Source organism: Caretta caretta, chromosome 4, assembly GCF_965140235.1.
Source record: "Caretta caretta isolate rCarCar2 chromosome 4, rCarCar1.hap1, whole genome shotgun sequence".
Taxonomy (NCBI): domain Eukaryota; kingdom Metazoa; phylum Chordata; order Testudines; family Cheloniidae; genus Caretta; species Caretta caretta.
In genome coordinates, this window is record NC_134209.1 from 50,706,585 (window position 1) to 50,732,430 (window position 25,846).

Consider the following 25,846-nt stretch of genomic DNA (forward strand, 5'->3'; position numbering starts at 1 on the left):
TGAATAAAAAGACAGTCTCTGCCCTGAATCAGCAGGTTCAGCTCTATGCCACCTCTCACATAGGGGGTAAGGCCAAAGCATCCAGTGTTTGGGCTAATCAGCACCTGCTAAAGCAGTGCCTATGGGACTGCTCCAGCTGGTGCAACTTAAATCTATTTGGATGTTCTGAGTTACCCTGTGGTAGCAAAAGGGTGGATTAGAGCCTCCTATCCTACTCCTCAGGTGTGCTGCAGTGGATTCTGCCCACTGAATAGGATAGAGTCCACATTTCCCAGCTCTAACTACTAATGCAACAGGAGCTTGTATTATTTTTAGCACAGATTTATTACCTTCTTTATAAGAACCATGCAACTCAATGCTAATAGAAATGATGGTATCTAGAAAGGTAGTCTGCTCTAACATGTTTGTTAAATGTGGATTTGTGTTGCAGAGGTTGTTTGCAGTTTGGATGGGGCTTTCCCTTAGTTTTCTTTAAACCCTGTTACAAGTAAAGCACAATTGGATTGTGGTAGGCTGGTCATGTATAGAGCTGAGATCTTGAAAACCTTTATGACTTGGGGCTTGACTTGTAGGGAACACCAGTCTAGCCACTCAGTCTTTTATTAAGCTGCTTTATTTTAGGTTAAATGTTGTTTGTTCACAGAACTCAAACCAGCGCCAAACAAGAAAATTCTTCAAATAAGAAAGCATTTAACAAAAAAAGAAAAAAGAAGAGAGCGACTCATTAGTCATGTTCCCTTCCAAATAATTGTATAGATTAATACTTAAATGAGACACTTACTCTGTATATTAAGCTACTGAATGTATTTTTGTAGATCAGTTTTCCTTGTTCCCCCCCATTTCTGAAACTTAGATCTACTTCTCTGTATATTTTTTTATATAATAGTGTACATTTGTCTTGCAATAAACTAAACATTCAAAAGTGTCAGCATTTGAGTAGAAGGTATAATAGGGTGGTAACTAAGTAAGCATACTCTTGAATTGCACATTAAAACTGAGCAAAAACACCTGTAAATATTAACACTTCCATCTCATAAGAGCTTCTTCTCAAAGCCTTTTAACTTCATTTTAAGGCAGTGCATATCTACATTTCTAAGTATTAAGGTTCTGGATTGGCATGGTTTGATTTTCTGTTCAATCTAAGCATAAGCTTCATCCAGTACCTCTTCACATCAACAGAATTAGTTGCAGTGGAATTATTGAGAGTGAATTAGGCCTCATGTCTGCAAGAGATGGGTGTTGTAGACAAAGCAAACAAGAAATTAAGAGACTGCCTGTAGTCTTTGTTAATGTTTATTTTTAAACATATCAGTTTAACCATGTTTCATGAAAATTAAGGAATACTTCTTAAACTGTAAGTCTAAAAAGACCTATCCTAGAACACTAGAACTTACTGAAACAAAGTAGGAAGAAGGATCTATGCAATAGTATCAGACAAGTTAGTCTCATGAAGCAGTTGAGATTTTAGAAGATGAAATAGACAAACAGGAAAATCCATACAAGAGGAGAGTAGAAATAACTTACATCTTATTTCATGTGTTCATAAGTTATATATAGTAAAACTGAGAATTTAATTTTGCCCCTGTAACTTTAAAGCTTAGCAAAAGTGCTTCTTGGCAGAGCTCTTTACGTACCTCTTAGGAAATAAATGTTGTTCTTAAAAGGAAGACCAAACATGTTTGTTTGCAATATCAGATTTTTTTTTTAAAATGGGGAAGAAATGGCAAGTGTAAAATATATGAATGGGTCCAAACTCAGTGTTTTATAGATGCTGCAAGTGAAGTTTTCACTTAAGTCAATGTAGGGCACTATTGTAAATATATATATATATTGCAGTGGTTCATACCCTGTCTTGTCTCTGTATAAAGTTTACTTCATCTTTACAGTGATCTAGCATTCTCCTTGCAGGGATCTTGTTCCATCACTTCTTCCAACCTCTAGGCTATATTGTGTTGACCTTTTCTGTTGAGGAAAAACCTGCAACTGGACCTAGTTCTGTGAAAGGCTGTACAAACAAGCTGTTTGCTGTACAGTACAATCTGCTTTTGCCTCAGGGAAAGATTTAGCCTAGTAGTGCAACCTGTGTGCATTATAGCTGAGGTAAAAGGACAGAAGATGCTGGGAACTTTACAGAAAAATGTTAGGACTTCAAGGGAAAAGGACAAGGGGTAATAGAGATGAGATTATGAAGTAAAGGGGGAAGAGATATACCATGAACAGAGCTGTGCTCTTTAATATTAGAGGTCCCTCAATCTTAACAGGCTTAAGGCATCCACCCACAGGAGTAAAGGGGTGTATTAGTACTGTATAGCATGGGGAGGGGGGTTAGTGAAGCAGTTTTGATGCTATAAAAAAGCAGTATAATAGGAAGCAGACAGGCATAGTAACATTTCTTCTCAAAAGACAAGATTGTTAAACTGCTTTTCATGTAGCTTTAAGGTTACCTATATTGTACCACTAATGTGCACACACACAAAATTTAGAGGATGTGCTGCTTGCCTATATACACACACACCCCCAAATCTAGCAGCTTTAGTGAGGTATAATACCAGTCATATTTTTTTCAATCCAACATTAAAAATTATCTATATCCTAGAAGGACTTTTAGGAAAAAAAACACAAGCAGTTGGCTCAGGGTTCCTGAGCCAAAGCCACTCCTAAACCAAAGAAAAAGGAGATAAAATTATGAGCATATTTTAGAGCATTTCAAAAACAGTATATGAAAATTAAGGCTGGTGCTAATACAGTAATTAGGATGCCTGGTGCTGGAACATAGTGTGTACATGGACTTCTTTCCAAACTTGCAGCAAAGAGACTTTAGCCTGTTAGTCTTTGGAGGGTCATTAATGGTCTACCCCTTTCCATAGGTCCAGTGGAGGTATGGTCAAGCACCCCTGGGGAAGCCAAAAGGAAATTCATGGCACCAAGCCTGCCCTCCACTTCTACTTCCCTTACCCATGCCACCCTCCACCCCTACCTTAATCAGTTGATTCAGTCAAGCCTAGGAACAGGCCTCCCAAGCAGCTTTGTACCTGTCTTTCCAGGCCAGAGTGCATTTCATGGCCAGGCCTACATAGTCAGACTCATAGGGTCAAAGAATGGTTTTGCTTGGTATAGGAAGCCAGCTGTTCCATATTTAAACAATTGGAATGAGTTAGAACATAATTTGGGTCTAGATGACCAGTGGGGTAGTTGTCAGTTTTGGATTAGATGTCAGAGTTAAGCTATAGTTTAAACAAGGTAAAATACCATGTTAGATTCAGAAAGGAATTTGCTTTCACTCCTGTTAGTTAGCTTGACCAAGAAGATACATTTATTTCTTGGTGTCTTGGGCTAAGTTTAGAAACAGTTAAGTCCTGCTTTATGGGGAAAAAAAAAAAAAGTAGTCCCACTGTTAAGTTGGAATCAGTGGTATCAGCTACAGTGATCAATACAGATTAAGATAAGCAACACCACTGCCATCAGCTTTAGTACAGGATGTTTATTTGCCAGACTTGCAGATTTCCCTTTAAACCCTGTTCAAGATATACTGTGCTTATACAAGTTTACAGGAGGAGACAAGTCAGTTTGATTTAACTGTAAAAAGTTTTCAACTACCCCATTACTGGCAGAGTGCTACAACTTAAGCAGAAGACCAATTAAAACCTGACTGACTGTGTAAGATTTCCACTGCATAGAAGCCTGCCCAAATGGGCTGTTCTGAATTGAGTATCACTCTAGCTATAACCCATCCATGGCATGGCGCAGGCTGTGATAGTCAGCTGTATTATTCTCTTTCCCCTGTGGAGGGTGTAGTGGCAGTGGCCACTTTCCCTGCTGTAGTTTGCCACCACCCAGCTAGGAAAGCAAGTGGGAGGTAGAGCTTTAGTAATGGAGGATTGACTCTAGGGAAGCTTTTAGAGAAACTAAAGTTTTACTAAAAAATGCTGCATGAACTTTTACTAGCATCACTTAGACTAGAAAATAGCTACAAGGTAGATGCCATTTCTGTTCACACAGGAGGACACTTGAGCAGTTGTAGTTCTAGCTATCTGATGGCTGCTTTGGAGACCACTACTTAATGATAGTTGGAGCACTAAAATTGGAAAGCCTGCTTTTGAAGCAAGTCCTATTAAACCCTGCCAGCTACTAAAGTCAGTTGAATTTCTTCAAAGTGGTTTTTATATTACATATAAAGTTAAACCAAAGATTTGATCTAAATTCAGGTGAAATTAAACCTTAGTAGCATCTTGTGTTGACACAGTTGTCAAGTTTGTAATTTGTTCAAAACTGGAGGTAGAACTTGGCCTTTCAGTCACTCCAAAAGTTAAAAATCCTTATTTTATGTACTGCTCCTTAATTGGACATTCTAGTAGTTTTAGAACAAACATTAACAGTTCACCTTCATGGTTAATTCAATACTTGAACAGAACAGCTTTATAAAAGAGCTCCAGCTAAATATTTAGAACAAGATTGCATGTACAAAAAGATTTACATTAAAACCATATAAAACTAAACTTCATAATTTCAAGTTACACCACATGTGGTATTATTCTGAAATGATTGTAAGACATCTAAAATATTTACCAGAGTTAAAACTGTACATCGTTTGCAAGTATAATACACTTTTTTTTAAAGAGTCTTTTGATTGTTACAATAAATTTAGCATCTCTGGTGGATCAATGAACGATACTCCATGGTACCTGAAGGAGAAAAGGGTATCAGATGTAGTCATGTTAGAATGATCTCTGCTGAAGGGATTACATTACAAAGATAGAATACAGCATTAACAGTTTGTAAACTAGCATGTCTGCAATGGGGCAGACCATGTTAAATCAAACACTTAATAGGTTTAAAACTCTTTTTTTACTAGGTTTTTAGGACTAGAAGGGACATAATGGTCACCTATTGAACTTCATCAAGCAATTCCTGCTATCAGTCTCAATTTCTGGACTGAGACTACATCTTGAGTTGCAAGTCAGGACACCATCTGTTGTAGTTATTAGCTCATTATGTGAGCATACAGCAGCCAAATCACTGACAGGAGTCATGCGTGGATCCAAAAAAAGCAAAGAAGAGACTTCCAGTCTTGTGTGCGCTGACACGAGAGTAGGATAGCTAGCCTGCTTATCTTAGATTAGAGGTATGTATTGGAGTTTACCCACAGAAGTGGGTACTTACTTTGTACTCTTGTATTTCTCTCTTATGGACTGTTGTGTGTGTTGTGCTGCTCTGAGGTAGGTCTTGTGGAGGTCCATGAGACAAGGCTTAAGGCTTTCAAGGGTATATCCTGTCATTTTGGACAGAGATTCAGGCTGAAGAAAGGGAAAACAAATTGATGGAAAATCTAGCATATTAATCTGACCAGTTACTTTACAGCATTTTCCCATACTTTGAATACAAGACAAAAAGCTATACTTCATGCTATTCTAGACTGGATATTTCATGTCCCCACCTGCAGGTAGAAAGAGGTACTAGCAGAATGCATGATTCCTCAGCAAAGTAGTAAGCTGCTGTTAGTGTTATGTCAATGCACTTTACAAAAAAGTGAAAATATCAAGCTGGAACTGCCAAAGAATCTTCAGCTGCATGTAATCTTCCATTTTATACCCTCACCCGCTGATCTATAACTACTTATCAGACAAAAATTCCAATCATTCATCTTAACTGTGCTAGGCTCTAAGACGTAGCAGTTTGTTCTTCCAGTAGTGGTCCTTTCCTCTGTGTGCTTCCAAGTAGTTAAGGCAAAAGAACTTTTACTGAAACAGTATTTGAGTGTTCCTGCAAGAGGCAGCCTTTAGAAGGAGGTGGTGGTACTGGAAATAGCACTAAGAGGGGTCTCAAAAAAACCCCCACCCATATTCTGTAAGGTACTTAGGTTCTCTTCTAGGGAGTTAGCCACTGTTAGAAGCTTGCTGGTTTTGGAATATAGTCAAAGGTCTGGTGTAGAAACCATTACTCAGTTCTGACTAAGGACAATTAAAATAAGACTTCAACTTTCTGTATGAGCTGTTCTTTATAGAAATTGATTGCTAGCCAAGAATAGGTTTTGATCTTATATCAGGTTGAGGGTGTGCTATTTGCTGTATTTAAGGCTGTTTACTTATAAACAAAGGAGACTTTCTAAAGCTATTTGTTCTACATACCCAGGTTTGTCCAGTGATTGTGTAGCTTGCTAGATGAAATGCTGCAGCAGCAGTAAGTGATGGCAAGTATTTCAAGTATGGGTCAGCATCAATTAGACTCAGCTCCCCCAGATACTGTAAAGAAAGTCATAGCTTCTAATTGTTCAGCAACCACCAGTACAAGATACTTACAGTCTAAGCATCTTCCTTACTAGTTTAAGTGTACTCCAACACTATTTGTTAAGTGGCCTTCAGTACAATGTTTAAGGATTTAGAGCTTTCCAGACACAAAGACAAGCATCTAATTTTTGCAGCAATATAAATATTGCTTTTAATATTCAAAGGAAAGAGTCTCAGATAAAAAAAGTAGTGTTTGGTTCTACACTTGTTCCTGTGTTATTCCACTTCATATATTTCAAAATATTTTGACTGTACTTGCATAGCTGCTGCCTGTGTCCCAAGGGAGAGTTTAGTTTTACATCAGAACAGTGAGGACTTGAAAAGGACACTTTTAATCTCAGCTAGGATTTAGTCAAATATTGGTGTAGAACAGGGGTGGGTAAACTACAGACCATGGGCTGGATCCAACCTGTCAGGGCTTTGGATCCAGCCTGCAGGACTGCCACCACTGTGGTGAAGCAGGCCCCACGCCGCTCCCAGAAGTGGGCAGCACCACATCCCTGTGGCCCCTGTAGGGTGGGTGGTGGCAGAGGGCTCCATGCATTGCCTTCATCTACAGGCACAGCCCCCTGCAGCTCCCATTGTCCGGGAACAGGGAACTACGGCCAATGGGAGCTGTCAGGGGCAGTGCCTGCAGGTGTGGGTAGTGCATTAAGCCCTCTGCCCTCCCCCAGGGAGATGGTGCCAGACACTTCTGGGAGCAGCATGGCATGGGGCCAGGGCAGGCGGGGAGTCTGCCATAACCCTGCTGCCACCCCACAGCCTCTCCAGTAAGAGGTGCCCAGCTGGAACCCCTCCTGCACCCTAATGTCCTGCCCTGAGCCCGTTCCTGCACACTGCACCCCCTCCCAGACCCCAACCCTAGGCCTACTGCATGCAGGGCCATGAATATTTCCTCCACCCAGATGTGGCTCTTGGGCCAAAATGTTTGCCCACTGCTAGTCTAGAATGAGCCAGTGTTGTAGAGACCACCACATTTACAAAGTAGACGATAGTAAGTCTTCCTGAGAGCCCGTAATAAGCTTTACATTTTAGTTTACTGTAGTTAATCCATTGAATTTATGTCCCGTTCAGCCAAGGCTGAACCAGTATTTGAACACTTTGTGACAAGTGGGAAAGGCCCCCTTTTCTAGCCAATTCTCACAGTAGTGCTACAGGCTCACCAGTAGAATAGAGTGCCAGCTGCAACCTCTAGAAACCAGGCAGGGAAGCAAAGCTGCTGTTCTCAGCCTGCCAGTTCTAAATTTCAGTTCTTCAGAAGCTTATTACAATTGGCACATCCCCTCTTTTCTCCAGTGGAGAAGGACAGGAAGCCTGCAAGCTCCACAAGTACTGAGCCAAATGCAACCAGAAAGATCTGGTAACTCCAAGTCCATACTTACCATTGATAAATTCTCCACTTTAACATTGGTCTGCTGGTGTAGGAAGTACTGAGTGAGGAACTGGTTTATTGTTGGAGCTGCCAAGTCAAATGACAAGACTTTCAACACTAAGTGCTCCATCCTTAGGACCTGTTTCTTGGTGTAGGTATCATCTGTGATGTAAACAAACTCTGCTACTTCAGGAGGGTAGATTTCTTCAAACTTCCTGCAGTTTGAAAGAAACAGTGAACTGGCAGATACAGGTAAAGAGAATGTCTATCAGTCTCTTGTGTTTAGTAGAATCATCATGTTTGCCAAATCTGACTGCAGTTTGGGAGATGGCCGAGAACTATACCTCCCTAGAAACTCTGCTGGCTGCTACATTAAGTCACTTTGGCGATCTAGATGTTATACTGAAAGTTTTAAGCAATTCTTCCCAGTACACTATTGATAGTAATGTGATTTTTAGTACCAAAAGTGTACTCCTAGTTACTGTATTTCCAAGAATCTCAAACTAAGTCATGCTCAAAATTTGACTAAAGTTGCCTTTCCATGTTCTCAACCCTATGGACCCGTAGGCCTGGTCTACACTGCAGGGGGCCGCGCCACGCAGGGGGAGAAGAGAGAAGGAGATCGACCTAAGATACACAACATCAGCTACAAGAATAGCTGATCTGCCGCTGCTCCCCTGTCGACTCTGCTTCCGCCTCTCGCCACCGTGGAGTACAGGAGTCGACAGAAGAGCTATCAGGGATTGCTTTATTGCATCTACACTAGATGTGATAAATTGATCCCGATAGATCAATCGCTACCTGCCGAGCTGGCGGGTAGTGTAGCTGTACCCTGAGAAAAAGGCTTTTTAAAAGCTTTTAAGTATTAGTTACATGAACTCAGATAAAGACAGAAGCCACATTCCATGTTGGACTTGCAAATGTCAGGGTTTTTTTAAAAGCCCATACGAGAATGCCAGATGTGAATCTAGGCCTCCTGAGTCTTCTTGGAGAAGGAAGGATTCACTAAGTTGTGCCACCACCCCCAGCTGAGAAAAAAAATATGGCCCTGAGATTTACCTGCTGGACACCTACAGGAAAGGTTAGCAAGTTCTAATAGTTGAAAAGCAATGGATGCCAGTTTAAACTTACGATGCTAGCAGCATAGCTGCAGTCCCCACAAGCTGAAGCTTCCCTCTCAGCACAGACATTGAAGAAAGAAATCTATCAATGTAGTTTACAGCTAAGTGCAGAGTTTCATTCTGTAATTTATATTCTTCTCCAACTTCCACCAGCCAGTCCACAAGAATAGCTCGCATATTGTTTGTTATATCAGGCTGCTTCTTCATGTAACCCATTTTAGGCTTGCATTTTACCTGTTAAGACAGTTGTGATTGTGTAAGTAAGAGATTCAATTAGCATTTGAATCTTGCAAAGGGGTGAGGCTGTTCCCCAGCCTCGGTTTGCCAGAAGCTAGGAATGGATCACTATGATTACCTGTTCTGTTCATTTCCTCTGAAGGACCTGGTATTGACCACTGTCAGATACCATGCTAGATGGACCATTGGTGTGACCCAGTGTGATCATTCTTATGTTCTTCTTCTGATGGACCAAAAATCCACCACAGATAAGAATCCAGGGAGTTTGTACTACATCTAAAGTAGAATCTAGTTTAGATATTAATGGTCTTAGGTCACCAGGTCCATTGTCCAGCCAGTATGGGCTTGTTCTCTATTTTGTGTTTAGTGGATTATCTAGCCCGTTTTAGTATAATTTGAGAAGGGTTTAGCAGTTTCATCAGGAAAGGATTCCATGGTCTATCTAGGTCTTCCTTTCTCAGGCTATAAGTTGCTAATTCTGTCACCGTACTAGGTTTAACACTGCATAAGTATTACTCATGCAGTCTAGAAATTAGACTAAACGCTTCTAGTTCTAAGGGCATATTTATGGCCTCTTACCTCCATTTCCCTAAGGTATGTATAGATGTCTTCAATGTAGTCTGGCACCTGGTTAACATTTACTTTTTCTTCCACTTCTTGAGTTACCGATATATCCATAATACTTGGAGAATCTAAACAAATTCAAGATAATAGCCACATTATTTTAAGTTTGTGCCAGTTGTCAGCCCACACATTTACAAGAGAGTCTAATGATTACACTAAAACTGGGTTCAGTTTATGCATTTGAGGCACCAAGGCTGCAGCAGTCCAGGGAGACCAGAATGTCATCAGTTTGCAGTTTCATCATACTTCATTCCCATCACTGGGAACTAGACACATTTGTTCTTCAGGAATCTCTTATCAACGTTCCAAGGGAAAGGGAACTCAATGGCAAACTCTCTAACCTGACAATCAGGAGAAGTCACCTTGTGTTACCACGGTAAAATAAAAATTAAAGTTCTGTGCTGATTTAGAGTAAGCCGAAGCCTTTGATCAGTGAGTTTAGAGGTTGGTCTAACATGGAGGTAGATTTTCACAATGTGGATTAATCATAGAATATCAGGGTTGGAAGGGATCTCAGGAGGTCATCTAGTCCAACGCCCTGCTCAAAAGCAGGACCCATCCCCAATTAAATCATCCCAGCCAGGGCTTTCAACTAATCAGTTGCCAGAGCTACAAAACTAGGCTACTGATATGGTCCTTCCACAGAAGCATTTACATGTGCGGAATGTTAGACAAACTGTAGTTAATATCCCATTGTCATTATTTTAGGAATCTACAGGCTACCATATAAGTTATGCAAGTTAACCTACTCTAGATCCATTTAATACTTGGGGGGGGCACAGAGAAGAGGATTAAGGAATTACATTGTGGATTCTAGTTCTGGAAATTGGATTAGACCTTTTAGACAAAAATGTCTAAAAGGAACTATAGAATTATGTATTAGTATTGTTATATTCAGTCATGTGTTTAATAAATGGCATGTTGTGATGTACCTGTGCATACACATCGAGTCAATACAGAATGGAGCAAGACTGCAACATAACAGCAGTTTGTGTTGTCCCACACTTGCCTTCACCGTAACCCCTGACCTCCACATCCCTCTGTAGTAATAGAGGGCCCCCCCACCCCCTAAATGAATTCAAGCATTTTGAAGCACTTATTTTCAGAGTGAGTTTGGCGCTCCCAGCTCTTGTACTCACATCTGGAGACAGCAGAAGCTAGAGGCACTACCCTATCAGTAGCCTCTGAGCTAAGAGCGTTCCAGTCTCTGCAGAGACTATGCCTGGAGTTAAATAGTCTGCTTCTCTTCCCCTCAGCCTCTAAGACTGTAGCCAGGAGCAGAGCTCTAGAGTGGTTTGTGTCTCCCTGCAATCCACAACTCCCTCCAATGAGGTACAAGGTGGCAGGGTTCAAACATGTCAGTTGCTCATGAGCCACAGTGGGACTGAGAAGGGTAAGGGCACACACAAATATGGCAATTATTGGGCCAAGCAGAGCTATTGCCTGAAAATAGCTTTGGTAATTCACAGGGAGGAAGCATCGGGAAGAAATAGAGTAGCTTCAGGGATTAGCCCAGTGTACCAATTCAATCTGCCTCCTCTCCAAAAGCCTCTAGATGTGGGAGGTTTCAGAGTAGCAGCTGTGTTAGTCTGTATTCGCAAAAAGAAAAGGCGTACTTGTGGCACCTTAGAGACTCTAAGGTGCCACAAGTACTCCTTTAGATTTGGGAGGTCTTCTAAACAACCCTAAATCACTCAAACTGGACCTTTACAGGAAGGTATTAGTTTTCCATTATTTATGGAAAGATCACAGCAGAGACTGACACTTCCCTGTGGGTACTGCTCTGATCCAAGATTTAGAATAGTCTAGTCTTCCCATGATCATGTTGAAAATCTCTATTTGTGATAAATTACTTACGATAATCCAGTTGAGGTTGAGATTGGAAGTGCAATTTAAAGATACCTGCATCCAGTTTCTACTAGCATTTTGCTAACTTAGTTTACTGAATCATTGCCTGTGGTATCAGGTCAGTGACAGGGGCGTAGTGGGAAAAGTGTTCACTTCAGAAAAAACAAGTGAATATGTTATGGATCAGCTAGACAAATGCTTATAAGGTGCAGTGGACACTGTCTGGGGTTCTCTGGTCAGTGTCCCCCTCTGGATCCCTGCTTTTGAACCCATAACCCTCACTCCTGGTCCCCGTTTTTTCATTTGTTGTCCCTGTAATCTTTTGACACCTGGGTCTAGTGGATCCTCCCCAGGGCAGCGGGCAGGCACTAGAGAAGAGACCTTTAGATGAGGATAGGTTAGTGACTCCTCCCTCCCCCAACAGCAGTGGTTCTCAACCCCCAACCCAATCAGGACACAGCTGCAGCCCATGAGACATCAGGGCCATACCAGTAGTATATATATTTTGTGTGGATGGATGTGGGCTACAGTTCACAAGAGAGCTGCATATACAGCCCACAATAGTAAATAGGTTGAGAACCATGGCTCAATAGGAACTGACAAATGCATTAGGAATCTTGGAGAGATTTAAGTCTAGTATTCTTGTTAGAATACTTTGTGTTTGATAAGACTACAGATCTGTAACTTTCAGCCCCAATTAAATTTATGTAGTACCCAATTAAACTGCTGTAGTATTGTATGAAGCAGCCTATATGACAATCCAGAACTGAATTGGGCATATCAATTTCAAAGACATAAGCTATGCTTTATACACCATTTTCTGTTGGTAACTAACATACTTACCAAAACTAAGATCCATTGGATTTTCTATGGGTGCCAAGGGTTTTCTGTCTCCTAATGACGTTACAGCTGTATTTAAGCCTAGGACCCCTTCATGGGGCACAGCCTTTTTAGGAACCACTTGCCTCTTTCGTCTCTCCCCATCAGGCTCATCCATATGGATGGCAAAAGCAGGTTGTTTGTTACCCGCTTTCCCAGCTGGAACCTTGCCATAGTTTTCATCATTAATACTCCAGGGTGCGTGAGCAAGAGCAGCCTAGAATAAGAGTTTGCCATTAGTGTTTCCATGGAGCCCTCCTTTCATCCAACAGGGCTCCGGAGCCCAAGGGAGCACAGACGCGCCACATTTCCATCGCAGCCTAACGCCCGGCGGTTTCCATCGCGATTTAGGGCTGTCCATGGAGGTTATTCCGAGCTAGTCACGTCGTGCCTGAGCAGTCAGACCCCTCTCTCCTGCTAGCGAAGAGCCACCGCCATGTGCCCGGCCTGCGCGCGGAGGCCCGCGCTCCCAGGTGCTCAGCCTAAGCGGGAGCCGCGGAGGCTGCCCGGCTCTCGGCAATGCTGGCTAGGCTCCCCGCCCATCCCAGCCCGAGCTCCGCAGCCCCAGCCCAGCAGGAGCCAGCTCCCCCGGTCGGCTGCTGACAGCTTGTTGCCGCCAGGCCCGCTCATTGCTCCGCGGGGCGCAGCGGAGGGAAGCGCGGCCCTAAGATGGCGGACGCCGGGCTGCTGCTCACGCTGCGGGGTGCGAGAGCCGGGGCCCCAGGCACAGGAGCCGGTCCCGGAGGCTGCAGCGCCCCGGCGTAGACGCGCCCGCCCGTCCCTAGAAGCGGTAGGGCTGACGCGGGCACAGCCAGCACCAGAGCCCCAGCCCGTGGCTCCCCCGCCCGGCAGCCCCACCGTGCAGCGCCCGCCTTGCCTGCTGCTGGGTCGGGCGGCGCTGGTTGCCCCGCAGCAGCGCCAGCACCGGGCGGGCCCCGAGGGCGGCGGCGGGCGGCCGCGCTTTGCCGCTGGGGGGCACATTCTCCTGGTTCTCCTGCTCCGGGTCAGCGGCGCCCGTCAGCATCGTCCCAGCGCCGGGGGGCTCGTGCGGGCCTCGGCAGCCGCGTGCACCGAGGGGGGGGGGGGGGGGTCGGAGCTCGGCAGGCACCCGGCGCCGCGCTACTGGGGTGCCCGGGAGAGAGGGGGCTCGCGCTACGGGCAGCTCCTCTAGCCCGCTCCGCTCCCACCGTTCAAGTAGCCCGCGACTATTGAATCCGCCAATGGGGAACCCAGGGCCGTACGTCACACCGCCTACGGCACCCCGCGGGGGCCAAACGCCCTGCGCGATTAGTCGGCGTGGGCGGGGCGGGAGAGAACGGCGCGAGGGGCGGGGGAAGGGTGGGGGAGCGCGGCCTCTTGCGGCGCCGCGCCGCGCCGCGCCGCCAGGCTGACGGCGCCGCGGTAGGAGCGCAAGGCCCCGATCCCGCAAACCCTCGGGCACGTGGCGGTAGGGTGAAAAAGGCGTTGGCGCCTAGGGCGTCGGGGCGCGCGCCTCTCCTGTAAAGCAGAGCAAACCCAGGCAAGTGAGGCGACCCCCCCAGGGGTCTCGGTGGGAGGCTCACGGCACGGGATTAATGTCTTTAACCTCATAGTTTTCTGCGGTCTCAAGTCTTGTAATCCCGCATTTGTGAATGAAGGAGCGAGGTGAATTTGAGCCTGGCGGCTCCATCACTATCATCTTTTTCTTTCTTTCTTTTTTTTTCACTTTCTTAATTAAAACTAGATTTAATTAGGGCTTGTCTAGAGGGACGCCTATTCCCGATTAACTGCCTGCGTGGATGCTCTTATGCCAGAGTAAGAGTTCTTTGCTCCTGTTTAGTTTTAGCTGATCTGGAAGTGGATTAAATTTATCTGGAATCCTAAAAAAATTTATTCCAGAATAAGAGCTCCACACACGGAGTTAGGAATAGCAATTATGCTTTATATTCACACCCTACTTTGATCCAAATTAACTTCTCAGTGTAGACAAGCCCTTACATTGTATATTTGTGCAGTGGAGAAGGCAATGATCAGTGTTGAATAAAATCTCCCTTTTTAGATAATAATCTATTTCTTATGAAAACTTAGAAACCCAACTCAGGGTATCTTGTATAATGGAATATATATATTTCAAAAACAGTCAGAATTGGAAAACAATTGTATTTCATGTAGATCGTTTTAACACAGGATTAATTCAATCTTATTATACTTGGGATCAGCAGCACTGCAGGGTATAAGAGCTTGGATTTTAACACTAAATCCTAAAGCAGAAAATTTACAGCAAAAAGTATGGAATAACAGCTCAACTCTTGCCATACTCCTCTAATGGAGCCAAACACAGAAAAGGCAGATTCACCCCTGGTTTTGGTCAAATTACCCTTTTAACTCTGCTGCCTAGTATGGGGCATGATCCAAGTCCCATTGAAGTCAATGAAAAGACTCTCACTTTAGTTCAATGGGCTTTGGATCATCCAAACTCCCAGACCCTGGGGATAGTTTTGAATATGTGAACCAGCTACCCCATTGTTTGTTTTTTATGTCTGTAACTGGGAATTGTTTATCTCTTTTCCTTTTTCTATAAAGGATCCAGGGGTGCTGGAATAATTTTTATAGTGGGGGTGTTGAGAGCCATTGTACAGTTGTACCAAACTGTAAATCCTGTATATAATAGAAACCACTTCAAGTTGGGGGTGTGGCAGCATCTCCCATACCTGTAGTTCCAGCACCTGCGTAAGGACCCAATAGCTGGTTTTCCTGTCTGGAAGTTGGCACTTTTGTGTATATAGAATTCCCTTTTTGCCCCTCTATGGGTAGTGATTTTTTAATTTCAAGTTACTGACTCATTTAAAATTATTAATCACATTTTTATCATCTGTATAGAGGGTTCCCCCATGCTATTAAGTGGCACAAAATCTTGTAGATAAATGATGCTGTATTTGACATCTTTCTCATTATAAGGGCAGTTTATAGTGCTTATTTCACAATAAACATTTACTTTACTTAGTATAATATAATTTAATAATAATCCTTGGAAAAGTTCACCGTATGACAAAACTATCTACACATACAGGCCTTTACTTACAGAGTGAATTTGGAAACATAGCACATGTTATTAATGAGATTTGTAGTGGCATTTAAAACCACTGATTTTATTTTTTTTTAAGGTTTGAGACATTTTCTGGGCTGTTATATTTTGAAATGCATATGATGTAAATAAAAAGTAATATTAAAAAAGATTGGTATATTACTACAGTTAATGTAGTGCTTGTGTTAAAGGTGTACGCTGATATACATCAGACTCAAGTCCTGTTATTTCTTCAAAACTAACACAGCAATGACACTGGCAGTATAAGTTTCCCCATTCTATCACATTAATATCTCCACCCATTTCTGGAGGGACCACCTCTGGGAGTCAGAAAATAATTCAGTCTTCATGAATGTCCAGTCCTCTGCTGACACTGACAAAGGTACCAGTTGTGATAATGTTCTTTGAGAACAGCTATCCACTAAAAATTGAACTCAGACCATTACAACTAATTTCACCAACCTAAGGACTGCAGGATCGCACCTTTATAGGCGACATGGAACCACTGATGCCATCACCACCAGTCCCTCCTACTGGTTGGCTTTTGTATTTTGAGGAGGGAGAGTGGGCGTGGGAGGGAAGCAGGAAATAGTTCTCGTTAGCACATTAATTTGTTTTAAATAATATATGTAATAAAAAAAAGTTTTTCTAGTGCCTGGTAGATCAAAAGCCAGTTGGTCTAGAGAGACAAAATTACTGTTAAGATATAAATTAATTGCTCTTGGCTTCTTTTCTGAGCTAAATATAGCTTATATAAAGTTCAAATGCAATGGGGGTTTTCTATTACTAAGATGGTGAAAAAAATTGCTAGCTATGGAAGTATAAAAATAAGGCTATTGAGGATTATCTGTTTTGCCTAATTATTAATTAAATGTGTCCACAACTTTGAATATTTAACCATGATCCTATATAGCATTTAAAGCAACATTTATTAATTTATTAGATATTCAGGATATACATACCCATATTTTTGCTTTCTCTTCTCCCTTCCAAGGAGCTTTTGGCTGATTTTACACTGATTTTTTTCCCTGGGTGATATTATATTTTATGTGAATACTGCATCTTTATTATACTTTTGATTCTGAAACGGTAAAAATGTTTTTAAATGACATTATTACTGTTCTTTTGGTAAACAATAGAAGAAAACAGTTGTAGAAAGATGAATAAAAGGCATGGAATAAAAAATATGCTCATTTCACATTGTGAACAGACCTTAGTTACTTGAAGATGATAAATGAATACAAACTTTGATTTAATATGGTAAAACTATAAATATATTTATTGCTAAATTCAGTGGTCTAAAGGACAATACAACTCTGTGAAGAGATACACCAGAAACAAAAGGATTCCAGCACCAGAAATGCTGAAAATAATTTAAAATTCATTTTATTTTGTGCTATGTTTTATTTGCATTTGTAAATAACATAAATACGGAGAGGCAGCATGGGCCAGTGATAGGGAACTGGCCAGGGACTCAGGAAACGTAGATTCTGTTCCCAGCTCTGCTAGTGACCAGATTTGTGATCTTGGGAAAGTCATGTCTCCTATCTGTGCCTCTGTTTCCCATCCTAATGTACACTGTAAGCTCTTTGGACTGTCTCTCAGGTGTTTGTTCAGTACCTAGCACAACTGGGCCCCAATCTCAGATGAGACCTCTAACCACTGCTGTAATACAAATAAATAATTTTAACACCACATGCAATTAATCTTTAAATAAACTGGAAGCCAGTGTGAGAATGAGAGCCAGATTGAACTGAGTAGACCCATATACCCAGTCCCCTCAGTGCATGCTACTTTTGACACAAGGAGGTTAACAGTAATGCCTCTGTGGTACTACCTGCATCTGCTCACGCCAGTGGACCCGCAGAGGAGATTACAAGCATGAAGAAGCTGGGTGAAGGCACAGTGTGGACCAATGTTTAGGTTGTTCCCTTTGGCAGCAGCACTGCAAGAAAAGCAAACACTTTCCAAGCTTCTATTGCTGCTGCACTGCCAGGGAGCTAGCAAAAGCAATAGAGGGCCACTCTGAATTGGTGCAAGCCCTCGTCTTGGAAGGCTAACCCTGAAGAGAACACCTTGTGCCCCCAGTGGATGTTGGAAAATGTATATGTTTTTGTACACTGGTGTGGTGGGGCAGTGCCCCACCCCCTGAGAAGAAGGGCTGAACCAGGCCAGAGGCCCCGCAGACCCACAGCAGCCAATCAGAAAAGGCCTACTGGGAGCCAGTCAGGGCCAGGATTACAGCCAGCCAATCAGGGCTAGGCTAGGCCCTATATAAAAGCTGTCCAGGAAGCAATCAGGGTAGTCTCTCCCTGGTGCTTAAGAGAGGAGGACTGGCTCCTGAGCTGAAAGGCTGCACCTTGAGCAGTGCAGGGGAAGGGCAGAAGGAGCTGGGGAGCTAAGGAAAACCCCCAGGCTGCTGGCCTAGTTACAAAGGGTGGGGCAGGTGTATAGGGCCAAAGGGGAAGCAGCCCAGGGACAATAGCAGGGCAAGGGGAGAGAAGGAGGGCAGAGAGGCTGCTGCTAGAGGGTCCCTGGATTGGACCCTCCCCTGTACTACACCTGGCTGAAGAAGGGCATGGCCTGATCCAGGCTGTGGATGGCCCCTGTGCCAAAGGGGCTAGACTCTGAGACTGCAGCTGGTCACTACAGGAGGTGCAGATGGTGGACTGCTGCTAACACCAAACCCCAGGAAGGGGGCTAGACCAGAGTAGTGGACACTGTCAGAGGGCAGTGTCCTGCAGAGGATGCTAACGAGCATTGTGGGTCCAGCTGCCAGCAGGGTGAGGGATGGATGGGACACCACCAGCAGAGGGCACCCCACAGAGGACAGAGCTAATTTCCAGAGGTCCCACAGTGGTGAGTGCCAACCCTGTCATAACCGGACTCCCTGTTTCTTCCATGGGGGGGTGAGGGGAATGCCTCCCACTCTCCAAGATGCACAAATTTGGGGGAAATGCAATAACTATACATGGGAAGAGGATATTTGGACTGGATCAAAGACCTCAGCAGCTGGGCCACTTTACAAATTGACAGACATTTCATAAGGGTATTACACTTTGGCCTTTTGAATTTTGGTCATTGGTCTAATTTTAAGATTAGATAATAAAAAATAATTCAGTGCTTTAATGTACACTATCCAGATCAAGCAGCCATCAAACACTAAATTTACTTGTGAATTCGAAGCTGACTGTTTGGTGACCAACTAGAACATAAGAATGGCCATACTGGATCAGATCAAAGGTCCATCTAGCCCAGTATCTTGTCTTCCACCAGTGGCCAATCCAGGGTACTCCAACAAGAATGAACAGAACAGGTAATCATAAAGTGATCCATCCCGTCGTCCATTCCTAGCTTCTGGCAAACAGAGGCTAGGAACACCATCCCTGTCCATCCTGGCTAATAAGCCATTGGTGGACCTAGCCTCCATGAATTTTTCTATTTCTTTTTTGAACCATGTTGACTATTCCCCAACAAATTATGTTCACCTATGTACCTGACAATTTTGTTCTTTACAATAGTTTGAACCACTCTGCCTGGTACTGAAGTCAGGCTTATCGGCCTGTAATTGCCAGGTTCACCTCTGGAGCCCTTTTTAAAAATTGGCGTCACATTAGCTATCCTCCAGTCATTGGTACAGAAGCTGATTTAAATGATAGGTTACAGACTACAGTTAGCAGTCCTGCAATTTCACATTTGAGTTCCTTCAGAACTCTTGGGTGAATACCATCTGGTCCTGGTGACTTATTGCTGTTTATCAATTTGTTCCAAAACCACCTCTAATGACACCTCAATCTGAGACAGTTCCTCAGATGTGTCACCTAAAAAGAATGGCCCAGGTTTGGGAATCTCCCACACATCGTCAACTGTGAAGACTGATGCAAAGAATTCACTTAGTTTCTCTGCAATGGCCTTATCATTGAGTGCTCCTTTAGCATCTCCATCATCCCGTGGCCTCACTGGTTGTTTAGCAGGTTTCCTGCTTCTGCTGTACTTAAAATTTTTTTTGCTATTATTTTTGAGTCTTTGGCTAGCTGTTCTTTGATTTCTTTTTTGGCCTTCCTAGTTATATTTTTACACTTCATTTGCTCCTTTCTATTTTCCTCATTAGGATTTATCATCCTTTTTAAAGGATGCCATTTTGCTTCTCACTGTTTTTACTTTGTTTAGCCACAGGGGCGCTCTTTTGGTGCTCTGTGTTTTTTTTTATGGCTCTATCCCAAAGGTGGACAAATATTGCCTACGGGCCATAGTCCAGCCCACCCCTGATGCTCCCCCTCCCGTGCAGCCTCAGCTTGCTGTGCTGCCAGCGTGGGAGGGGGCTGCCCTGCAGTGGCAGGGGAGAGCAGGAAGAGAGGCTCACCTGCAGCCACAGGGGAGCAGGCGGGTGGTGAAAGTATGGCGAACGCGGACGCAGGACTCAGGAGCACTGGGCGGTGAGGCAGCCAGCCAGAGAGAAGCAGCACTTTGAAGGGGAAACAGCTGCTTCTCTCTGGCTGCGCAGCTGCCCCTGCTCCTCCAGAGTCCTCCACCCATGTTTGCAGGGCTGCATTCTGAAAGGGGCTTTAGAGGGGGGCCTGTCAAGGGGTGGGGTTGGGGCAGTCAGGGAGCAGGGGGGGTTGGATAGGAGGTGCGGTCCAAGGGGGGTGGTTTGGGGCAGTCAGGGAGCAGGGGGGGTGGTCAGGTGACAAGGAATGGGGGGGTTGGATGGGTTGGGGGTTCTGAGCGGGGCAGTCAGGGGGCAGGAAGTGGGAGGGGGTGGTTAGGGTTTGGGGAGACGTAGCCTTCCCTACCCAGCCCTCCATACAGTTTTGGAACCCTGATGGGGCCCTCAGGCCAAAAAGTTTGCCCACCCCTGCTCTATCCCATGCAGCTTGCAGGGATTTTACTTTTGGTGCTGTACCTTTTTATTTTCTGTTTAACTAACCTCCACGTTTTTGTGTAGTTCCCCTTTCTGAAATTAAATGCTCCAGTGTTGTGCTGCTGTGATATTTTCCCCACCACAGGGATGTTTCAATTTAATTATATTATGCTCACTATTACCAAGCGCTCCAGCTGTAGTCACCTCTTGGATCTGATCCTGTGCTCCACTTAAGAATAAATGAAGAATTGCCTGCCTTTCTTGTTGGTTCCAGGACTAGCTGCTGCAAGCAGCAGTCACTTAAGGTGTAAAGAACTACACCCATCCAGTACATTCTTTGTCGGCTTGATGGATTCCTTCTGAACAAAAGCATGTCAGCAAAATACGTATACCTTAGTCTCTCTGCATCTTGATCGTGTTGAATGATAGACCTAAAATAGGTTGATTTCCCTTTTAACTGTCATTTTAACACCAATAACTAGAAAAGAATTGTTATTTTAAAATAGTATCTGTCATAAAATATAAAGGGAAGGGTAAACCCCTTTAAAATCCCTCCTGGCCAGAGGAAAAATCCTCTCACCTGTAAAGGGTTAAGAAGCTAAAGGTAACCTCGCTGGCACCTGACCAAAATGACCAATGAGGAGACAAGATACTTTCAAAAGCTGGGAGGAGGGAGAGAAACAAAGGGTCTGTGTCTGTCTATATGCTGCTTTTGCTGGGGATAGACCAGGAATGGAGTCTTACAACTTTTAGTAAGTAAGCTAGCTAGCTATGTGTTAGATTATGACTTCTTTAAATGGCTGAGAAAAGAATTGTACTGAATAGAATGACTATTTGTCTGTGTATCTTTTTTGTAACTTAAGGTTTTTCCTAGAGGGATTCTCTGTTTTGAATCTAATTACCCTGTAAGGTATCTACCATCCTGATTTTACAGAGGTGATTCCTTTACCTCTATTTCTATTAAGTCTTCTTGTAAAAAAACAATGCTTTTTCATTGTTCTCAGATCCAAGGGTTTGGGTCTGTGGTCACCTATGCAAATTGGTGAGGATTTTTACCAAACCTTTCCCAGGAAGTGGGGTGCAAGGGTTGGGAGGATTTGGGGGGAAAGACTTGTCCAAACTACATTTCCCAGTAAACCCAGTTAGAGTTTGGTGGTGGCAGTGGATATTCCAAGGACAAAGGATAAAATTAATTTGTACTTTGGGGAAGCTTAACCTAAGCTGGTAAAAGTAAGCTTAGGAGGTTTTCATGCAGGTCCCCACATCTGTACCCTCGAGTTCAGAGTAGGGGAGGAACCTTGACACTATCTGATCTAGTTTTCAGGATGGTCTTTCCATTTAATTTTATAGCAGGCAATTCTTCATCCATACTTCTAATGTTCTGGAATAATTGCAGTTGCTCAATTAGTTTTTTTTTTTAACTGCTGGATCTCTACGGCAAAGGAAACAGTAGGTTTAAAACCAACACATAGTTGCTTTTGGAATGGGTCAGCTTACCTCCTACATAGTGGTGGGGTTAATGGGAATGTGAGGAAGAAAAGGAAGCCAGATTCAAGAGGCTTGATAGTGTGTGTGGTTTTTTTTTAAGTTGAAAACAACCCTGGAACTGTGGAGGCTACTATCTGAATTTTTAACCTACTGTTTAAAAACATCCTAAACATTAACAAGAAATTAATAAGAGGAACCATTTCTCTTCTCCCATTACTTTGTGTAATTGACAGCACTTTAAATAATTTTCACAACTATGCTGGTATAGTCAGGCAATTTTGACTTGCTCCCATAGAATTCTCCATTAGTACGAGGGGATTCTGAACATCTGCAGGAGACAGTGGTGTCAGATCCTGATGCAGTATCAAGACCTGGCGTCTGTTTGAGTGGGTCTTTCACACAATAGCAGGGAACAGGAAAAAAAACAATTATTATAAGTGGGGGAAAAAATAGCAAGGAGACTCAGGCACTTACAGAAGATGAAGCTACCTTGTAACTGTATTTTGGGAGGGGATTTAATTTCATGTTAAGGGCAAACCTTTAACACATACCTTTAATGCAAGTGTCAATATTTAACACTTTCACTGCTAATCACAACATATGAGAAAGGAGAGGAATGACCATAATGTGAAGATTTGCACAATTTTGGTGCCCCAGGGGACAGTACAAGAAACTACCAGAACTTAATTCATGCTCTTCCCTTGGCCCATAACAGCAATAGGTCAGAGCAAAGAAGTGGCTCCAAGAGGGGTGTAATTCCAACCATGGGGAGTATCCTGTCTTGCTTGGGTAGTAGGTGTGAGGGAAGACAGCTTCCTCTGGGGCTCTAATGGCTGATTTGGTTGTTAGCAAACATCACTGCATCAGTTACACTTGAGTTGCATTTTCAAGCTTTTCTTGGCAAACATGAGGGCTAGAAACAATTGTTTGCTAAATGAAAATTTAGATTTTGACATGGTATGAGGAACACTCCTAGGTATCACCCCATGATGCTATGAGACTCAGTTCACCATGACTGCCTCTGGATCATCGGGTATGCTATAACTGTATTGGCTACTTAAGCAAGTGTAAATAATTAAATGCAATATCACACTGAAAATAGATTTATTTTTTGTTAAGCATAGACAGCATGATTGATGCTGTACAACACAAGTAGTTTGTCTTCCTGCCCTAATATGCTTACCATCTAAATCCATAGGACAGAAGTGCTCTCTCAAAAATAGATAGGAGATGCTATTGTTACTAAAAGATGTTAGAGATTGTAGACTTCATAATTTTTGGGAGGGTTTTGAACGGGGGGGGGGAACGACACTAGGTAAGCGCCTGATAGATTGTGACTGAGCATTTCAGGCATAGGAGCAGTATGGAGGCAAAAAAACAATCCATTCTAAGGGGACTATATACAATTTATATGCATTCCTAAGAATTTTATACTTACTAGATGGCTTATACAACAATACAATTATATACCTAATTACCCTTTGAAGCAACTGAGTACCTCTCTCCCTTCCTACATACAAAATTGTCTTCAATATCTATAATATATACAACATACAGGTAACTTACAAGTATTGTACCATTCTCTGGTTACAGTGAGTATTTTAACCAGTTTGATATAGCTATAAATTTCTATTGTTAATTTCCCCAATATATTTATTAGATGCCAAGTCCACAAAGACTTGTTTCCACAGTTCTAAGAGTTCTAGAGGATCTTCCATGTCCTGGTGAACTAGAGTAACAAAAGAATTTAAAAATAAGTCTGATCCTATCAATTTTCTTCAGCTATTATGATCAGTATTCAAGTAAACATACTTTATGCAATAGGCTTTAGAGTTATCTTCAGCTCAAATTCTGAACATACTGTAATAAATACAAGTACAGGACCACATTATAGAACTATCAACACAGCAAAACATTAGATACATATAAAGCAAAGATACTAAAATAATGTAAATTAAAAATATTCAATATCAGATTGTCCTGGTTCACAGCAGTAAGAACTGTCCCAGTATATCATTTCTTCTAGTTTAGGCAGCAGCATCGAAGAATGCAATCAGTGCATTTTGATCATAACTGTCCAAAATTTCCAGAAGAAGAGGAACTTTGGTTTTCACATTTGTGCCTTTAAATTTAAATTTATCAATGAAGAGATCTGTAATCATGCCTGCAAAAAATGTTTGACAAGGTTTAGTCTTATAAAAAAACTGTTAATGTACTTTGAGTTAAATTATGGTAGGTTTTCTTTTAGATTATAGAGCTAAAATTATTTAGTTTAATACTATGTTTCAAAATTCATTTACAGTTGAAGTACCAGAGGCTCTGGGATCCTATAATAACTTGTTTCAGATACATTCCAAAAAACAGCATTTCTACCTTTGAATTACCTGCATCTCAAGTAGAAGGTGCTCTTAGGACAAAGAAAATTGCTTAACCAAAAAATTTTTTTTTTAAATGTGGTAGTTAACTCACAGCCTGTGTATGTAGGCTTACTGAAGCCTAGACACTGTGACACCTGTGGATTCTATGTGCTGTGAGCAGTTTCAGTGGTTACTTTGCATATCTGGATCTTGAAATCTGTAAAGATTCCATTCAGCACTGGATAATTTTAACATCTACAGGGTCTCAAGGCTTCTGGTGCATTGTGAATGGTCAGTTCTTGAATTTTTCTACTGCTATTACTAAAGTTCTGATCCAGCAAGTTCAGCACTTGAGTAGAAAAATCAGATTTCAATTTTATATATCTACAATTTGTATTTTTACTTCCTACTATATCTTTCACTTTTGACTTTCACTGTAAATACACTGACTGATTCAGGAGAGAACTTAAGGACATGCTTAAATCCATCTTTGGTCAAGATAGAACTTGCCATATTAAATCAACAGGCCGTAAACACATATCCAAAGTTAAGCACATGTTGAAGAGTTGTCCTGAATAAGGATGCATTCCTGAATTGGGGTTATAACAGTCATCCCTCTGTTTTAGCATTCACTAAATAAAGTGCATGAATCTCATCAGAATAATCCAACTCCTGAATTTTCAGCACTGCCTTAGATCTCATCGATTTTCTAAGATTCTCTTCTGAACTGTTCTCCTATAGCATCATAGGACAATGAGGCCTTCTAGTCCAGTCCCCTGTACTCAAGGCAGGATTAAGTATTATCTAGACCAGGGGTTCTCAACCTTTTTTTCTTTGAGGCCACGTGCCCTCCCCACCCCCCCAACATGCTATTAAACTCCACAGCCTGCCTGTGCCACAACTGTTTCTGCATATAAAAGCCAGGGCTGGCATTAGAGGGTAGCAAACAAGGCAATTGCCCAGGGCCCCATGCCACAGGGGACCCCGCAAAGCTTAGTTGCTCAGGCTTTGGCATCAGCCCCATACTGTGGGGCTTCATCTTTCTGCCCTGGGCCCCAACAACTCTAAAGCCTGGCCCTGCTTGGCATACCCCCTGAAACAAGCCACAGCCCCCCATGGGTCCCGACCCCTGGTTGAGTACCACTAATCCAGACCATCCCTGACAGGCGTTTGTCTAGCCTGCTCTTAATCTCCAATGATGGAGATTCCACAACCTCCCTGGGTAACTTATTCTAGTACATAACCATCCTGACTGTTAAGAATTTTTTCCTAATGTCCTACCTAAACCACCCTTGCTGCAATTTAAACCCAGTGCTTCTTGTCCTAACCTCAGAGGTTAAGGAGAACAATTTTTCTCCCTCCTACTTTTAACAATCTTATGTACTTAAACTTGTGTTCTCCCTCAGTCTTCTCCAGACCAAACAAACCCAATTTTTTCAATCTTCCCTCATAGGTCATGTTTTCTAGACCTTTAATCATTTTTGTTGCTCTTCTCCGGACTCTCTCCAATTCGTCCGCATCTTTCCTGAAATGTAGCGCCCCAAACTGAACACAAGACTCCAGTTGAGGCCTAATCAGCACGTAGTAGAACAGAAGAATTACTTCTCATGTCTTGCTTACAACACTCCTGTTAATTACCATCCCAGAATAAGTTTTTTTTTTGTTTTTTGCAACAGTATAACTGTTCACTCATATTTAACTTATAATCCAC

At 42.7% G+C, this 25,846-nt stretch overlaps 3 protein-coding genes across 8 annotated transcripts in view; 1 reads left to right on the top strand and 2 right to left on the bottom strand.

Moving 5' to 3' along the window:
- EXOSC9 (exosome component 9) overlaps positions 1–25,846 on the top strand; it is a 49,716-nt gene that overhangs the window by 10,102 nt on the left and 13,768 nt on the right. The window contains exon 12 of one of the 4 annotated variants that reach the window (XM_048847176.2): positions 4,853–10,569. The exons of 1 other annotated variant lie outside the window; for it this stretch is intronic. In XM_048847176.2, coding sequence (XP_048703133.1) covers positions 4,853–4,877 — 25 coding nt within the window. In that variant the 3' untranslated portion in view covers positions 4,878–10,569. Of the gene's footprint in view, positions 1–621; positions 929–4,852; positions 10,570–25,846 lie in introns of those variants that run through there. 2 more of the 4 variants (XM_048847175.1, XM_048847174.1) reach the window with 2 other exon arrangements.
- On the bottom strand, positions 3,467–13,591 carry CCNA2 (cyclin A2). 2 transcript variants are annotated; one of them, XM_075127623.1, is made up of 8 exons: positions 13,243–13,591; positions 12,452–12,582; positions 9,594–9,706; positions 8,788–9,011; positions 7,667–7,871; positions 6,126–6,239; positions 5,161–5,294; positions 3,467–4,682 (listed from the first exon to the last, which is right to left on the bottom strand). In XM_075127623.1, the coding sequence occupies exons 1-8, from the start codon at positions 13,344–13,346 to the stop codon at positions 4,631–4,633; spliced, it is 1,077 nt and encodes a 358-aa protein (XP_074983724.1). In that variant the 5' UTR covers positions 13,347–13,591; the 3' UTR covers positions 3,467–4,630. The 2 variants fall into 2 exon arrangements, with proteins under 2 accessions (XP_074983724.1, XP_048703135.1); XM_048847178.2 differs by having other exon boundaries at positions 12,330–12,582.
- The window catches only part of BBS7 (Bardet-Biedl syndrome 7), a 43,869-nt gene continuing 40,888 nt past the window's right edge, over positions 22,866–25,846 (bottom strand). For both annotated transcript variants that reach the window (XM_048847173.2, XM_048847172.2), the window contains exon 19: positions 22,866–23,942. In XM_048847173.2, coding sequence (XP_048703130.1) covers positions 23,806–23,942 — 137 coding nt within the window. In that variant the 3' untranslated portion in view covers positions 22,866–23,805. The remainder of the gene's footprint in view (positions 23,943–25,846) is intronic.

Bases quoted from the DNA above. Each gene is read 5' to 3' on its own strand.
- CCNA2 (XM_048847178.2), bottom strand. From the start codon at position 13,389: ATGCTGACGGGCGCCGCTGACCCGGAGCAGGAGAACCAGGAGAATGTG. The intron at 7,872-8,787 runs GTAAGTTTAAAC...TTCAAACTGCAG, and splicing joins GCAGCTATGCTGCTAGCATC to GAAGTTTGAAGAAATCTACC. The intron at 4,683-5,160 runs GTAAGTACCCAC...TTTCTCCTTCAG, and splicing joins GAGAAATACAAGAGTACAAA to GTACCATGGAGTATCGTTCA.